At 53.5% G+C, this 1,141-nt stretch overlaps 1 protein-coding gene across 1 annotated transcript in view; it reads right to left on the bottom strand.

The window, feature by feature from the left end:
* Nos2 (nitric oxide synthase 2) overlaps positions 1-1,141 on the bottom strand; it is a 35,344-nt gene that overhangs the window by 20,001 nt on the left and 14,202 nt on the right. The window contains exons 9-10 of the mRNA XM_029546001.1: positions 569-743; positions 374-475 (exon numbers count right to left, since the gene is read on the bottom strand). Of these exons, the coding sequence (XP_029401861.1) occupies positions 374-475; positions 569-743 (277 nt within the window). The remainder of the gene's footprint in view (positions 1-373; positions 476-568; positions 744-1,141) is intronic.

Genomic DNA, 1,141 nt, shown 5'->3' with positions numbered 1-1,141 from the left:
GGAGGAGGAGGAGCAGGAGCAGGAGGAGGAGGAGGAGGAGCAGGAGCAGGAGCAGGAGCCAGGGATTGGCAGAACTGTTTGTGCAAGGTGCCCCTGGAGATGCCGCCGGGAGGAGCGGTCTCTAAGCTACGTCCTGGAGCAAAGGAAGCTGAGCCGCCTACAGTGCTCAAGTACAGGAGCAGGCAGCCTTGGGAGGAAAGGAGTTGCCCGAGCTAGACCAGCACTAATGCTGGGTCTCAGCACCCAGCAAGCATGAACGCATGCACACATGAATGAATGATGTTGTAAAGGGGACATCAAGTGCCAGACAAGTACCTGGATCAAGTAACCTTCTTTCCAAAACCTCTACCAACCCCCAAGACACCTGGCATACCTGGAAACTATGGAGTACAGCCACATTGATCTCCGTGACAGCCCGGTCTTTCCAGAGGGAGGCCAGTTTGTGGGTCTCCAGGCCCATCCTTCTGCCCACTTCCTATAGAAACCAAGTGATGAGAGTGAGGCAGTTTGGGGGGAGTGGTCCCCCACCCCGATCCTCCAGCTGTCCCAGCTTGGTAACCCTCATCACCTCCAGGATGTTGTAGCGCTGTGTGTCACAGAAGTCTCGAACTCCAATCTCGGTGCCCATGTACCAACCATTGAAGGGGCAGGCTGGGAATTCGAGGCCACCCACCTCCAGTAGCATGTTGGCTACGGCAGGCAGTGCATACCACTTCAGCCCAAGCTCCTGGAACCACTCGTACCTGGCAGGGAGGCAGAGCCAGCTGCAGTTAGGGTCATCTTTATTTCCCTCTCTCCCCAATCGAAAAACAGTTAACTTCAGTAAAAGGATCAACCAAAGACATTCTTTGCTTTGTGGTTTTGAGACAGGGTCTCATTTCCAAGACTGGCCTTGATTTTCTGTAGCCGAGGATGGCCTGGAACTTTTGATCCTCCCGATTCTATATCCCAAGTGCTGGAATGATAGGCATGTGTCACCCACACCCAGTTTATGCAGTGCTGGGGAATCAAAGCTAGGGCTGCAAGCTAAGCAATCATGCTCAGCTGAGTCCTAGCCTGAGCACTAGACAGTCCTTTTGAAGAGATGATCTCTCTCTCTCTCTCTCTCTCTCTCTCTCTCTCTCTCTCTCTCTCTCTCTCT

This window comes from Mus pahari, chromosome 14 (assembly GCF_900095145.1).
Source record: "Mus pahari chromosome 14, PAHARI_EIJ_v1.1, whole genome shotgun sequence".
Lineage (NCBI taxonomy): Eukaryota > Metazoa > Chordata > Mammalia > Rodentia > Muridae > Mus > Mus pahari.
This window is presented reverse-complemented; position numbering and strand designations above follow the sequence as displayed.